Source organism: Canis aureus, chromosome 12, assembly GCF_053574225.1.
Source record: "Canis aureus isolate CA01 chromosome 12, VMU_Caureus_v.1.0, whole genome shotgun sequence".
Classification (NCBI taxonomy): domain Eukaryota; kingdom Metazoa; phylum Chordata; class Mammalia; order Carnivora; family Canidae; genus Canis; species Canis aureus.
Genome location: NC_135622.1, coordinates 10,179,936 through 10,194,215, shown reverse-complemented (window position 1 = coordinate 10,194,215; position 14,280 = coordinate 10,179,936). Strand labels below are relative to the sequence as shown.

The window sequence follows — 14,280 nt, the reverse complement described above, 5'->3', positions numbered from 1 at the left end:
TACCTTTCCCAACAGAGACTTATGTTATTTAATTCATTGTGTCAGGAAGGTGACAATTGATGAATTAAGTCCTTGATCACTGTACTAGGTTCTCTGGAGCATATTAATTATGGTGTCTTTGGCCAAGTGGCTTACAATAAAAAGTTTTTTGAGGAAGATCTGACACAAAGCCTTAGGAATTAATTTTTTGTTAGAAATCTTTGAATTTATTTTACTTTACACGTATATAAGTGACTAATTTGTTAAAATTGCCTCTAAAAGCTAATTGGAATGAGAATCCGTTCTATTATAATCTGATTTATTCCTCTTTATGTTAGATCTGTTTATTTCATACATTGTCAGTGGGAGTGATATTGCCTGCAAGTGAGCAAAAATTTGTTCTGGGGTATTGAAAAATCTTACTCTTTTTTGTTTTTTTAAAGGTTTATTTATTTATTTGAGAGAGAGAGAGAGGAGGAGGAGAGTTAGAGGGAGAGAAAGAATCTCAAGCAGACCACCACTAAGCACAGAGCCTGATACAGGTCTAGATCCAGCAACCCTGAGATCATGACCTGAGCCAAAACCAAGAGTCATTTAACCAACTGAGCCATTCAGGTGCCCCCAAATTTTACTCTTTTAAAGTATAAAGCATATATATTACTTATACATAACATATACAGTGCATATGTATATATAATACACACACATTACAAAGCCAAATATATATTATACCTGCATAGTAAAGTTCCCTGAAGAGACAATTAGAAAAAAAATCTGAAAATGTTCCTTAGGGGGTTGGTTATGAAACATTTTGAGAAATACTGGTTCATCTGGACTAGAAATCCCTGCAGCTTGCACATTACAGCAGAATGTTTTTATGATCAGTTAATCTTCAAAGTTTCCCAAGTAGGGAGAGGAGGAAAAAATAGAGGAAAGCGTAGAAAGATTTACATTTACAAATTGGGGGAGAGAGAGCATCTGAAGAGTGTTAGAAATCTCTATCACCAATTGATCACCAATTATTAACATTTTGCATTCATTCATTCATTCATTCATCTTTCTATCTCTCCCTCTCCCCACCAACCCTCCCCATCAATCCCTAGATTATTTAGGTGAAATATATAGATGAAAGTATATAGATATTCATTGCACTATTTTTTCAAGTGTTTTCTATGTGCGAACATTTTCAAAATAAAAGTCTGAGTAAAATGCCGTCTTTCCCTTTACCCACTCCTATACCCTGATTCTACATTGGGACCTGTTGAACTACAATGTCTTGGTGACATGTTTTTTGTCACCTTTGATTTTTTGCATATATTGCACCCTCTGCCTGGACATATACTCAGCCTTTGCCTGAATAACTCCCAGAAGTGGGGCACCCGAGTGGCTCAGTGGTAGAGTGTCTGCCTTTGGCTCAGGTCATGATCCCGGGGTCCTGGGATTGAGTCCTACATCGGGCTCCCTGCAGGGAATCTGCTTCTCCCTCTGCCTAGGTCTCTGTGTCTCTCATGAATAAATAAATAAAATCTTAAAAAAAAAAACAACAACTCCCAGAAGTCTTTTAAGGCTTTACTTCCTCCAGGAAGCTTTTCATGACCACTCAGCCCTACTTAAATCTAGGTTAATAGTCCTGCATATATTCCCTTTATTGTGATTGTCCTTAGTATTGCCCTTGTCATGTAGTATTATACTTGGACATTGAACTTGTCTGTCTTCACTGGACTGTGAGTTCCATAAAGGCAAGGAATATGACTACTTTTATTCATCTTTTTTTTCCTTGCAGTTACCACAGGGCCTCCACAATATTTATTAAATAAAGCAACAATTAATTTTTCAATGAGATGCGTACTTGTTTTATAGAATTCTATTTACAAGGGAAAACAAGAAAAATTAAGGAAAACACTGATGTTTTATTTAGCCTGTAAAGCTTTACTGCTGATAACAGTATAATATCAGGTTAGACTTTTATAAATATTAAAAATAGCTCCCGGATCCCTATCATTACCCCTGTAAAACTCTTGGTGAGATGTCCCTGACAATTCCAGGAAAAATTGTTTCTCTCAGCTCCAAGAGAGCTCTGTTTCTGCTTCTATATTATAGCATTCTGGAGGGTAGAGTGGGGAGATACAAAGATAGGAAGTAAGGGTGTTGTTTCCTAAGGAATTTGGAGTTTAGTGAGAGATACAGACTTAGGAGTGATACTAATAGTTTTTTCTTACATTTATGTCATTTTAAAATAGTTTACCATGTAATTTCACATAATTTATTCCTCACAAAAGCCCTGGAAAGTAGGTATTATTAGCCTCATGTTGAGGATGTTGTTAGTAAGACCTAGCATGTGCTATAATGGTAAGAGATTCTCTTTTTTATTTCTTAGAGTTTAGGCACTTCCCCCATATTTGGGGTCCAAAGATGTTAATGGCTAGCACCTCACCATTACCCTTCCTTTTGTATAAAATTGTGTAGATACAACCAGGCTCCAACGTCACTCTTCACCATTAGGAGCTACTCCCTAATGAATGATATATACCATATTGAAAAGTCCTCATGTGGAATGCATGAGATTAGGTAAGGTCAATTATATTTATTTTTCTTGTTTTTTTAGTTTTTTAAATCTTTACTTTTAGGTTTATTTATTTTAGTAATCTCTAAACCCAACATAGGGACAGAACTCACGACCCTCAGATCAAGTGCTCTTCCAACTGAGCCAGCCAGACACCCAGGTCAATTGTTTTTCTAACTTAGCACATCTTTAGATGTATCATTCTATAAATTTACCCAAGACAAAGGCTATGATTGCAACTATATGAAATATATATGTAGTGGGAAGAGACTGGAAGCGTATGTACAGGCATGGTAGTCATTATCAGGGTGGTAGATTTAGGAGTAATTTTTTTCTCTATACATTAAAATTTGCCTATAATTTTTAGAGTATGTATATACTCAAGTTCTTTTGTATAATTAAGGAATGCTAAAGGTTACCTGTCTTTAATCCTAAAAGATTCTTGGCTATTTTTTTAAAGATTTTATTTATTCATGAGAGACACAGAGAGGCAGAGACACAGGCAGAGGGAGAGGCAGGCTCCATGCCTGATGTGGGACTCCATCCCAGGTCTCCAGGATTAGGTCCTGGGCCGAAGGCAGCACTAAACCACTGAGCCCCCAGGGCTGCCTGATTCTTGGCTAATTTAACCCACCAGTTCAGTAGCCATTTTCCTTCTGTCTTCCCGTCTCCCATCAAGAACATCTCCTTCCCATCTCCTTTCAAGAAAATGCATAAAACTCTGCCAAAATCATTGAATCAAACCACAGCATCATGCCACATTGACTGGGAAAGACTTGCTCCTCTGTTTCTCAGCTCTGTCATTCTTCTCTTATGAATTGGACCTAAGGAATTATTGCTTTTTCCCTCCTGAACCAAATTGCTTTGTTCAGGAGAGATCAAGCTTGTATTCCTATCCACCATGTCTCAAAAGGGATGGTTCTCAGATCAAAAATCAAAATGAAACTGGAAGCAGAAAGATTAGTTTAGAGGCTAGGCAATTGTTCACTTCAAAGGAGATACTGAACTAAGGAACTATAAGGATAAAGAGCAGTGGAACAATAAGGATATAGATGCATTTTGGCAGTATAGTTGATAAAAAGCAATGACCAATTACTTAGGACTTAGGGTTGAAAGCTTTCAAAAACTGAAAGCTCTAACTTGGATGACTTAAGTAGATAGTATTACTTAACAAAAATGAGCTTGTTTTGGACATGTTTAGAATGAGATAGCTTCAGATGGAGGTGCCTGGTCCATGTTGGGAACATGTCTAGTTTGGGAGAGAGTGATAAAAGTTGGAGATAAAAATTTGAGAATTAGATGTTTTATTTGTTTGGTAACTACCAAAAATATATGCAATCTTTGGGCTAAAGTGACCCTCTTCCCTTGGTGTAAATTAATTTTTATTTGCTCTACAATATATATGTTTGAGACATTTTTATTGTTTTCATAGTGTTAATGTTAGCATTTTTAAAAAATATTTTATTTGTGAGAGAGAGAGCACAAGCAGAGAGAGGGGCAAAGGCAGAAACAAGCTCTCTACTGAGCAGGGAGCCCAGGGCAAGGCTTGATCCCAGGACTCTATGATCATAACCTGAGCCGAAGGCAGACACTTAAGGGACTGAGCCACCCAGGTGGCCCTAATGATAGCATTTGGACTGCCATTTGTCCAGGGAGCAACTGAGCACATGAAGCAGAGAGGAAGGTCAAAGGAAAAGATTCATCACTTAGTGAACTCAGAGAACTCTGAGGATGAGAAACTGTTGGTGGTCTTAAGATGACAAAAAGGAATGTAGAGGTCCCACCTTTACAGCCCTTCTGGCACGGTCACTCCAGAGGGTTTTCTTGAGTTTTCTGTTTGTTGTTTGTTTTTAAAATCACAATTTAGGCCCTACTGCAAAAAACAAGAGTCGTGCAGAGTCCTGGCTCACCCTGCATGTGTGGCCACACCTATGTAAGAGCGCTTAAAGAAAATCAGTCATAGGGACACCTGGGTGGCTTTGGCCCAGGGCGTGATCCTGGGGTTCAGGATCAAGTTCTGCTTCGGGATCCTTGAGGGGAGCTGGCTTTTCCCTCTGCCTATGTCTCTGCCTCTCTCTCTCTCTCTCTCTCTCTGTGTCTCTCATGAATAAATAAAATCTTAAAAAAAATCATATTTTGTGCTGCCATTTCAGCTGACCAGCAGTCCAATGACATTTATATGCAGTGAGGATTGCCCTGCCTACAGTGGCTGCTCCATATTCCTTTTCCCTGACTAAGCAGATGTGCATCTGGAGGCCCTGAAAGCCGTTGGGTAGAAAATGACCTAATACTAGCTTCTGAGGGGCACCTGGATGGCACAGCTGGTTAAGCGGCTGACTCTTGGTTTCAGCTCAGGTCGTGACCTCATGGTCATGAGATCGAGCCCCATGTTAGCTGTGCACTCTGCATGGAGTCTGTTTAACACTCTCTCTCCCTTTGCCCCCTGCCCATGCCTGCTATCTCTCTCTATCTCAAGTAAATAAATAAATAAATAAATTCATCTTAAAAAAAAATACTAGCTCCTGAGCTTTGGGTGATCCCCTTTTAAACAGACCATTTCCTCAATTGGGGGCTTCTCTAGCATTATATGTTGTGCCCAAGATTGTGAATCCGAGAAACCACCGAGGAGCCGACGCCGATGCAAGCGCACGAAGGTTTATAGCAAGCTCAAGCTTGGGTCCAAGTATACCCGACACAGTGGAGCAGAGATTTGGACCCCAAAGTGGGTTACAGCTGGGTTTTTTATAGGCTGGTCTAGGGGATTTTCAGAAGGGGTGCACGAATTTCTCAAGTTCTGTTTACATTCTGATATGGGGCTTTCAAGGGCATTGAGCTCTGTTCTCATTCTAATATGGGACTTTCTACCATGGGCATGGGCTCTGTTGTCTTTCTGATATGGGATTCCCTGCCGAGGACATTCTGCAGTTTTTCCTGTAAAGTTCAGCTCTTATTCACAGGGGCCTAAGATGGCTGTACTTGTGCTAATGCTAAACTTTAGGTGGAATGGCCTTAATTTTTCTCGGCCTCCACATTATAGTTACCTACTTTTCTTTTTCCACAAATACATAGAGCATGGTTGGGGTGGGGGAGGGTCACTTTCCACTGTAGTGGGATTGGGTGGCTACTCTCTACTTGAACACTTGGCCCTATTGGGCCTAGTACATCTATGCCCTGCCTAACCAGGCCACTCTTACAAGAGTGCAGAGGCTTGCCCTGCTCCTTCAAATCCGCTTGGAATGTTTTCCCCAAATAAGCCCTGTTTTACGTTAACATTATGTAGCACTAGGGGTAAGTGTGTTTGTGTCCCTTTTGCATGATTTTTACCAATGCACAGATGTTTTTCATCTTCAAGGACTGCAAAAAGATTTTAGTGTAAAGGAAAGAAAAGAAGGAAAAAACTATTTTCTATCCCAAGAGCCCTAGGACAGAAAAGATTGTGATCTCCCTCTAGCCCCTGGACAGCTCAGTACCCAGCAATTTAGTTTAGTCTCATGCAGCCAAACTGCCACTATCACTCAATTCTCTCCCTTTGAACATTGGACCCACACTGGCTTTATTTTTCATCTTTTCATGCTCTACGGTCTTTTGTAACATTTAAAATAGTAACCTATGGTTTGGGGAGGCCATTAGCCAATTCAGTTCTCTTAGCAGCATCTACCTGCTGAGCCATTGTGCTCTAGTCTTCAAGTATCCTCTGACCTGGTTGGGATCGGTAGCTATTTGGACAAGGCTTTCTGTTGTGTCCCAGCTGTTCAAGCATTAGACATCTATTCTTGGTCAGAAAAGAGGAAAAAGCAAAGTTGTTCCTATGTTTCTTTGTTATGGTTGCATCAATCTTCATTTGCCTTGCCCAACACATGTGCTTAAGAATAACACATTTTTATTAGTTCTTTTATATATGCCAATGTTATTGTCTGAATTGTATCCCCTCCAAACTCATAAATTGAAGTCCTTACACCCAGTATACCTCAAAATGTGACTCTTTGGAGATAGGGCCTTTGAAGAGGTAGTCAAGGTTCAACGAAGTCACATGGATGGGCCCTAACCCAATATGACCGGTCCTTATAAAAAGAGGGAGAGACACCAGGGATGCTATGTACTGAGAAAGGGCTAGTAAGGACACAGTGAGAAGGTGCCTTCTGCAAGCCAAGAAGATAGGCCTCAGGAGAAATGAAACCTGCTGGCGCTCTGATCTTAGATTACTAGTTCTTGGAACTTTTGTTGTTTAAGCCACCCAATCTATGAAATTTTGTTATGGCAGTTTTCTAGCAAACTAATACAGCCAGGCAATGTAGTGATTGCTTTTTATGAATTCTGTCTTTAATAGTTGTAGCTACCAAATAAGGTAGGTCCTGTTGAGACAGGGACTCCCAATATAATTTTTGCCCAGAGCAGGAACTCTGTTCAGAGTATGCTCAGGCCTGACCCTAAATGTAGGTAAGTAAATAGGGTACATTGGCTCATAAATGGGTAAGGTGGGGAGAGGGATTAAATGGAGCTGAGCATTTTTCCAATAGGTGTGTCTACCCTGATTGTCCTTCCTCCTTGCTCACCACATTAAGGGAGAGTGATAACATCTTTGTTTACACCAGGGCAAAGTCTTACAAGGATTTATTTTTTGAACTGCTAAGTCCCTTCGTTTTTTTGTTTTTTTTTTTTAAGATTTTATTTATTTATTCATGAGAGACACACACAGAGAGAGAGAGGCAGAGACACAGGCAGAGGGAGAAGCAGACTCCACGCAGGGAGCCCGATGTGGGACTCCATCCAGGGACTCCAGGATCACGCCCTAGGCCCGAGGCAGGCGCCAAACTGTCGTGCCACCCAGGGATCCCTGATAAGTCCCTTCTGATCATTCATTATTCATTTCTAATTTTCCCCTCTGTTTTGGTCTCTTTCTTATCTATCTTCATGGAGTAGCTGGGAAAAATGGATTTGCATATAACTATTCTTTTTTCCTTTCCTATATAGACTTGTTAAAATGGTAAGTCTCAAGGTTATTGAAAGTTCAGGAACAGACACAGCATATATGGGAACATGCAATGTAATATTTTAAAAAGTTAGTGGAGGTAAGGATTAATTAATAACTAGTATTAGAGAATAATTTGAAAAAACAGTAGTTAACTCTCTTATCTCACAGATTATACCAAAAATTAAGATGGAGTAAAGATTAAATGTTAAAAAAGGGGGCACTGGGTGGCTCAGTCGGTTAGGTGTCTGCCTTCCATTCAGGTCATGATCTCAGGGTCTTGGGGTCCTGAGATTGAGCCCCACCCTAGGCTCCCTGCTTGACAGGGAGTCCGCTTCTCCTCCCTCTGCCTCTGTGTGCTCTCTCTTGCCCTCACTCTTACCCTCTCTCAAATAAATAAATAAATAAAATCTTTTAAAAAATGTTAAAAAGAAACATGGAAGTGGGACACCTGGGTGGCTCAGCAGTTGAGTGTTTGCCTTCAGCTCAAGGTGTGATCCCAAGGCTTCGGGATCGAGTTTCACATCGGGCTCCCTGTGGGGAGCCTGCTTCTCCCTCTGCCTATGTCTCTGCTTCTCTCTCTCTGTGTGTCTCTCATGAATAAATAAATAGAATCTTTAAAAAAAAAAAGAAAGAAACATGGAGTATTATAATGTAAAGATGAATATTTTAACATAACCAGGGGTGCAGAAGTTATATCTAAACATACATAAACAAACCAAAAAAAAAGGGATCTCTGGGTGGCGCAGCGGTTTGGCGCCTGCCTTTGGCCCAGGGCACGATCCTGGAGACCCGGATCGAATCCCACGTCGGGCTCCCGGTGCATGGAGCCTGCTTCTCCCTCTGCCTGTGTCTCTGCCTCTCTCTCTCTCTCTCTGTGTGACTATCATAAATAAATAAAAATTAAAAAAAAAAACATACATAAACAGAAGTACTAAAAAAACCCACAAAAGTAGAAAAACTGATAGATTTGATTACATAAGAGCAGTATAGTTGGTCATGGCAGAGGAGATAGGACCATGTGTGATCCAGTGGATTCAAGGAAGAATATACAATAATTAAATGTGTTCTTTCGAGGTGTACTTGAGGCTGAACAAGGATGAATGTATAAACTGGTCTCAGAAGACATTTCGGATCAACTGGAAAAGCCTTCACCTCAGCAGATGACAGCCTTCTTCTGATGTCTTAGAGGTAGTCCTGGAAGGACTGTTGGCAACATAACAAGTGGTGTTGCCAGAGCCAGTTAGAAGAGGCTTGCAATTCCACTACCAGCCCCTCTGTGACCCAGGGAAGTGCCATGATGGGAAATGGCCCCAAGTGTAACCAAGGCAGCATTGCAGTCTCCTTCCGGGGAGAAGAGCTGTCCTCACAGAGATCTAAAAAATCTGCATGAGCAATGAAGCTGAAAGGTCCCAATGACTCCTCATATTTTAATACGTACCATAACATGATGGCCACTATTTATATAATGTTTTAAATCTCCGATAGCACTTTTACACATGGCCAGACTCTTTCAGAAATAGTATGGGTTGTGATGGTAGAGTTGAGCTTGAATTCTGGTTCAGCCTGTTGGCTGTGTGATCTTAAGCAAGTTACTTAACCTCTCAGGACCTGTTTTCTCCTCTGTAAAATGGTGATGGTGATGGGTCAAGGGGATACCCTCCATATAGGATAAGGCTTGAATGAGAAAAATACTTACCAGGACATTTGATATTTGATTTCCTTTCCTTCTCTGAAGGTAGCTATTTGTATTGGTTGACCTCAAACTTCCACAAAATAGTCCTGTGTTTGTAAGGGTAACATATTCTCTTCAAGTATGTCTCATGTCACACAGTGATTCTTAACTGTTGCAATGGAGGTGGAAGTAGTGATGTCTGTACTGTTAAAAAGCCTCCGTACCCCTACCCCCAGACTTCCTTGCTGAGAATCACTGGTCTACACTTTGACATTCCAAGTATTTCTCAGTAGTTTAATATTTTTGTTCAAAATGTTCACTCATGGCTTTATTTTTACAAAGTAAGGACTTGCCTTCATGGGTGGGCAATACAGTAAGCTAATGAAAAAGGTAGTCCATAAATTACCTTCTCATGTGTAGCTAGATGCCAGGAAGCATTTTTTTCTTGGGCAGTGGTAGGTGGGGCAGTTAATGGAAAGAAGGGTGGAAACACAGCAAGTACTCAGGGCCTAGAGGAGAGTTGAGGCCATGTGGGAGGAAAAAGAGAAGGGAGAGGAAACTGAAGACAATTATCATTTTTCTCACAGATCGTCATTTAGCAGGTTCTGACTTGGCTTTTTCTGGGGCACCACTGCCTCTCATTAGAAACTACTGTCTGTATGCTATAGCCCTGTCATGCTTCTGGTCTCACCTACCCTAGGTGTGAGGCCTGGACCCACCACTGGTGTCTTTTATGGCTACCTGAACCAACTCATCAAAGTCATATTAGGTACCATAAGGACCTGGAATTGTATCCATCAAAACCTAAATCGTTCTCCTTAGAATGACACATGAATAGTTACAAATAACTGTTTGCTTAACTGCAAATATAGAGGGCAAAGAGAAGGGAAATGCTCTCATTCTGCTATGAACTGCTCATAGGCTAGATTAACTGAGCATCGCTTTTGGCTTGTTCTAAAAAAGGGATATAGGACCAAGGCATTCATAATGTTCTTACTTGAAATGTTTAGAGTTTTGGGTAAGGGACCTTATAATTGAAAATGCTAAGGATATGCCTTAGACCAGATGGTTAGATTGGAACTGAAGAGATAATGCTGAAGGTCAAGTTATGACTTTGAGAAGACACAGACATATCATTTTCTGGGGGAGCCGTACCTTTCAGTAGACACAGGGGCTCCTGTAGTGATAAGTGCAGAGCCCCCTTCTAGACTGCAATTACCTGCTCTGTCCCAGCAAACACCATCAGGGAAGAAGGCTTCCTGGGTGTATCTGCTTGACCCTCTTTTAAGAGCAGACTTCCAAGGGCTGTCTGCCTGGACCCTCATCTTTATTTTGTCATCATCTTCAAGAGAGTACAAGCATACAGCAGTGAAAACCAATAGATAAAACAGAGTGTGATTTTGTGCTAAATTGCACGTATAGACCAAAGACAAGAGTAAAATCATGTTGTGTAGAACTGCTCAGAAACAGCTTCATGGGGAAAGCATTTTTGCTGAGGGTAGGTAGAATTTAAAGAAAGACAGGAGAGAGCAGGCATAGCTTATGCTCTGTTTTTGTGACAGTTAATTCTCACTCATGGCTTTCATACTGAGACTCCTGGAGATGACTGACATGAAAGAGGCCATAAGACCAAGTCAGAAGGAGCAGGAGCTCAGGCACATAGGAAGATATCTGAATTAGGGCAGCCAGTTGGATGCGTGGAGGCTTCCCCAGCCAGAGAGAGATTGGGAATTACGCTTCCTCAATAGACCTGAAGCATACCACATATGCCATCAAGCGGAAGCTTTATTATGCAATAATGCACCCTGTAAACCCTTTCCCCCAATTAATAATGCACAGCATGAGGTCACTATGCACTATGCATTTAATCTTCAAATGACGGGTATAGTTGGGAGCTGATGCCTCACCTTGAAGTTTGATGTGTTCAGTCAAATATGTTAATACTTCTGAAATGTTTTAGCCTTTGGCATCCAAATTTGAGCTTCCCCACATGTTTGTGGTGTGCATCACATTCTGGTTCTTGTGTTCAGCTGATATGATTATGTCTGTTGTCTTTTTTTTTTTTTTTTAAAGATTTTATTTATTTATTCATGATAGTCACACAGAGAGAGAGAGAGAGAGGCAGAGACATAGGCAGAGGGAGAAGCAGGCTCCATGCAGGGAGCCCGATGTGGGATTCGATCCCGGGTCTCCAGGATCGCGCCCTGGGCCAAAGGCAGGCGCCAAACCGCTGCGCCACCCAGGGATCCCTATGTCTGTTGTCTTAATGCATCTGCCATGTGCTCATGGACAAAGCCAAAGAATTAACCTGGGTTGGGAGTGTTTCTTCTCTTACCATTTGCTCTTTCAATTTGGTTCAGCATTGGTCTCTTCTTGCAAAAAGCCGATTAGAACCAGATTGGAAAACCAGATTTTCCAGATTGGAACCAAGCTGAAAATATAGCAGGGAAGAGTTGTTCTGGAAGTCCCTTGAGAATTTGCCCTTTGGCAACTAAATTTATATAGATTTTATCCCTCTTCCAACTATCAGTGCAGTTTTTGGCAAGTCACATACCCTGAGGGCAGACAATTATATATACTTCACCCTGGGCCTCCGGGTCTTCATCTGAAAAGTGAAAGGACTAGGAAAGATGATTTTGAGGTCCTCCACCTCTAAGATTTGAAAAGTTGATAGTTACTGAATAGTAAAAATCAGATTTTTTGACACTAGAACAATAGGTTTGTCCAGCTTTTTTGTATTCTCCTAAATTTAACTGCCTCAAGCCACTAAGACCTTTCCCAGATGAACATGTTGCAGGCTGGGAAAGTCTATGGAGTTTCCTTAAAAAACTAGGCTCAGCCACTTGGCCCATACTCATAGGCTCCTATTCATTTATCTCTTCATTCAACAAGCATTTATTGAAGGCCTGTTATGTGCTAATTTTTAGAACTTGATCCAAAGTTTAGTCCTTTATCCATCTTCCCTTATGCTCACTTCCTTTGACAAACCAGGCAGACAACAGTATAGGAAATATGTATTTAATCCTCATGAAGGGTCAGAACTCAAAAATTAAGTTTTCTATAACAAAATGGAATATAGACATGGTGGGTCCAAAGGGAGGCAGACATCAACACATGAAAAGTATGGAAAAGGGGGATGTGAACAGAACATTCTTAATCAAAGCTTTATTCCTCAGGGTCTCATTTTGAAGGTTCATTGCCCCTGCTTTCAGAAGTCTCCATGTATTTCAAGGAAGGGACATGTTTTTGCTGCCTTAATTTGAGTGGGACTAGACAGGATCCTGAGACCTGAATTCACAGTGAGAGAGCTTGAGATAAAACGCAGGAAGTTTTCACAGAACCCGATTTGTACTGTAGAACGAATGGAAAGGAACCAGCTGGAGATAACCCCATCGGGAATTCCTGGTTGCCTGAAACTGAGCTCTGGCTCTCTGTGCTGACACAGCAGCCAAAGGAACAGAGGATAGTGTATATTTGTAGGAAGCAAACAGGTTTGGTTGCTCCCCTCTTTTCTAGATCTTTTCTACTCTACATCAGGGTTTCTCTTGTATCAGCACGACTGACATTTGGGGCTGGATAATTCTTTATTGTGGGTGGCTATCCTGCTTTGGATGTTGAGCAGCATCCCTAGGTTCTGTCTATAGCATTAGCACCCTCCACTCTCCCCCAAGTTGTGACAACTAAAATTGTCTCCAAACATTTCCAGACATGTGTCCTGTATTGGGGGGGAAGGGGTGGGAAAAATCACCCCAGCTAAGTCCCACTGCTCTAGATGCTGTTGAAGGCTGAGGTTATCGCTGTCCATGCAAGACAGAATGCTGAAACCTCAAACCTTGTGATGACATAATGCCATATACAGTGATGATGAGAGGTCCTTTCTTGGGCCACTTAAGGATGCATGTCATCTGAGGAATTAAATGGCATTTGTTTATTTTAAAAAGAAGATGCTGACATAATTGAGAAAACCAATGTCTCTAAACTACATGTTTTATGTTAAAATTAGGACCTTTTCCATATTTCTTTAGCATTTGTCAGATAGGAGGCAATTCCAAGGCATTTTTGGAAGCATCCTAATGAAAAGTGAATTCTTTGACCCAAACTAAAATTTAGCTACCTCTGAACTATGAAGTGGCAGCTAATTAGCAGCTTCTTACTATATCCACTATAGTTTATGGATTATAAGAAGTGGAGGTATTGCAGTCAAAACTTTCTTGGAACTCAGAGCAACATTATTAACAATATAAAGATTTAGAGACAAGGGAGAGGCACTATCTCATCCTGTCACTCCCTGGTTGGTGGTGGTGGGGGGTGGCTAAGAGAAGGTCCCTGAGATATGGAGATCCACTTATCTCCATGTGCATTTTACTTAATCCTAACACTTATCCAGTTCAGATGAATTATGTTCCCAGCTTTTAATATATGTCTTTGAAGATAGATTTATCTTGTTTATATTGGAGTCTTCTGTGGGTTGCTTTTGGCTTCTTTTTGCTTCTTGATCTTATTTGTTCACTCCAAACTTCTAGACATGAATTCATTTCCCCCTAGAAATACAAAACTAGGTCATATCTTGTGGTAAAATAGTTCTGCAGATTTCTTGGAACTCTGAAAATAACAGAAATAGGATATCATTACAACCGTTCAGCATTTATTGAGAACCGGTTGTCTCTGCCACCGTATGAGGGTATCTCTTGTTTAGAAATGGGCTTGTTTGGGGATCCCTGGGTGGCGCAGCGGTTTGGCACCTGCCTTTGGCCCGGGACGCGATCCTGGAGGCCTGGGATCGAGTCCCACGTCGGGCTCCCGGTGCATGGAGCCTGCTTCTCCCTCTGCCTGTGTCTCTGCCTCTCTGTCTCTCTCTGTGTAACTATCATGAATAAATAAATAAAATCTTTAAAAAAAAAAAAAAGAAATGGGCTTGTTTTCCAGTATTTTGAGGATGTCCTATTGAGACTACATGGTACTATGGGTTGCTGGGGGAAAGGAGATGGCTTGAGTCTCTTCTTAAGGAAGAGGATCATGCTGAGAGCAAACAGGAACTGAGAGATGAACTCTGAGCAGACTCCCAGGTAGAAGTAGAAAGATGACTTCTGCCTG

General features: G+C 41.1%; 2 protein-coding genes across 20 annotated transcripts in view; one reads left to right on the top strand and one right to left on the bottom strand.

Annotated features, from left to right (window-relative positions):
• The window catches only part of LOC144280549 (uncharacterized), a 107,932-nt gene that overhangs the window by 12,309 nt on the left and 81,343 nt on the right, over positions 1–14,280 (top strand). For 3 of the 17 annotated variants that reach the window (XR_013348957.1, XR_013348967.1, XR_013348964.1), the window contains exon 3: positions 8,589–8,702. The exons of 12 other annotated variants lie outside the window; for them this stretch is intronic. The gene's annotated coding sequence lies outside the window, so the exon portion shown is untranslated. Of the gene's footprint in view, positions 1–2,356; positions 2,548–8,588; positions 8,703–14,280 lie in introns of all 17 variants that reach the window. 2 more of the 17 variants (XR_013348960.1, XR_013348961.1) reach the window with 2 other exon arrangements.
• Positions 12,188–14,280, bottom strand: part of VTCN1 (V-set domain containing T cell activation inhibitor 1) — a 55,086-nt gene continuing 52,993 nt past the window's right edge. For all 3 annotated transcript variants that reach the window (XM_077842693.1, XM_077842694.1, XM_077842695.1), the window contains one exon: positions 12,188–13,727. Coding sequence is in view for 1 of the 3 variants with exons in the window: in XM_077842694.1 (XP_077698820.1) it covers positions 13,693–13,727 (35 nt within the window). In the remaining 2 variants the exon portion in view is untranslated. The remainder of the gene's footprint in view (positions 13,728–14,280) is intronic.